This window comes from Perkinsus marinus (assembly GCF_000006405.1).
Source record: "Perkinsus marinus ATCC 50983 genomic scaffold scf_1104296960766, whole genome shotgun sequence".
Classification (NCBI taxonomy): domain Eukaryota; phylum Perkinsozoa; order Perkinsida; family Perkinsidae; genus Perkinsus; species Perkinsus marinus.
The window spans coordinates 1-1,116 of NW_003205982.1; the positions used below are offsets into that span (position 1 = coordinate 1).

At 36.6% G+C, this 1,116-nt stretch overlaps 1 protein-coding gene across 1 annotated transcript; it reads right to left on the reverse strand.

The window, feature by feature from the left end:
* Positions 1-163: 163 nt before the first annotated feature.
* Pmar_PMAR001642 (hypothetical protein) lies at positions 164-1,116 on the reverse strand. Its single transcript, XM_002772573.1, has 3 exons — positions 706-1,116; positions 600-650; positions 164-538 (listed from the first exon to the last, which is right to left on the reverse strand). The coding sequence occupies exons 1-3, from the start codon at positions 974-976 to the stop codon at positions 348-350; spliced, it is 513 nt and encodes a 170-aa protein (XP_002772619.1). The 5' UTR covers positions 977-1,116; the 3' UTR covers positions 164-347.

Here is a 1,116-nt window from a genome sequence, read left to right on the forward strand (position 1 = left end):
CATCATCATCATAATGTATTGTATTATGGTGGAGGTCCTCCTCCTAATGATAGTGGCCATGGAGGGTACCATTCTCCGAAAGGGTGGGAAATACTATTACTAATGCACTAATGGACTAACAACAACAACACGATATGCTTTCGAACTGTAAACTGTAGGCAATAAGATAATAATGATGATGATGATGATGCGGATGGTTTTGAATAATTATAATATGGTTGTTATTATTGCCATCATTATTCAACGACATCAGAGATCATCGATAATAGATTACATTGATAATAACTAGTAATGATAATAGAGTAATGCTCATAATCATCATCCTCCATGATCTGGTGGACTATACACTACTTAGTAAAGGAAGAGGAGATGGAGCCTATTATAATATTCGAACGTTCTAAAGTGTGTAACATATCTCCCCATTCATCATCATCATTAACTGGTACTACTTTTTGTCGAGTTATACAATGAAGCATTGATGAAAGAATAGTGAGCATGTTATAGCAAGGGTAAGTTAGATGTTCCCATCGTATGGTATCTATAAAGAGCCTTTTGAGCATGACGACAATATGCACAAGATAATCTTCCATTACCATTACCTTCTATAGTTGATAACAATGTTTGTATACGATGTTCTTGTCGATGAGTAACTGTATAACGAAAATCAGCAGCAGACTGGATTCATTGTTTACTCCGGTATTGTACCTTCATCCTTGTTTTGTAATAAAGATAGAGTCCTCCCCCTTCCTCTCATGATCATCATCGAATCACCAACACCATGATGATGGTGGTCATGATGATGACTATTGGTATTATCATTATTCAATACATCATTACCAGCATCACTCGAGGAGCAAGAGCATTGAGCATCATCATGTGGTGGTAGTAATACATACTGTAGAGCCGTGCATAGCCGTTGTATGAGTAATCTACAAGATAGCCGTGGATGAGCAGTAACAACAACAACAACCACCATATCTCCTTCGAGTATTATTAAAAGGAGAAGGAAGAGGATGGGGAACAGATCGAAAAAGATATGAGATATGTTATGATAATCTATATTGTTATGATCCAAGTTTGACTTTTGATTACCTCCCTTTCCTATACCCTACCAAT

Coding starts and splice junctions, on each gene's coding strand:
- Pmar_PMAR001642 (XM_002772573.1), bottom strand. CDS start 976: ATGGTGGTTGTTGTTGTTGTTACTGCTCATCCACGGCTATCTTGTAGA. Junction 651..705: donor ATTACAAAACAAGGATGAAG/GTACAATACCGG, acceptor TTCGTTATACAG/TTACTCATCGACAAGAACAT. Junction 539..599: donor ATTGTTATCAACTATAGAAG/GTAATGGTAATG, acceptor GGCTCTTTATAG/ATACCATACGATGGGAACAT.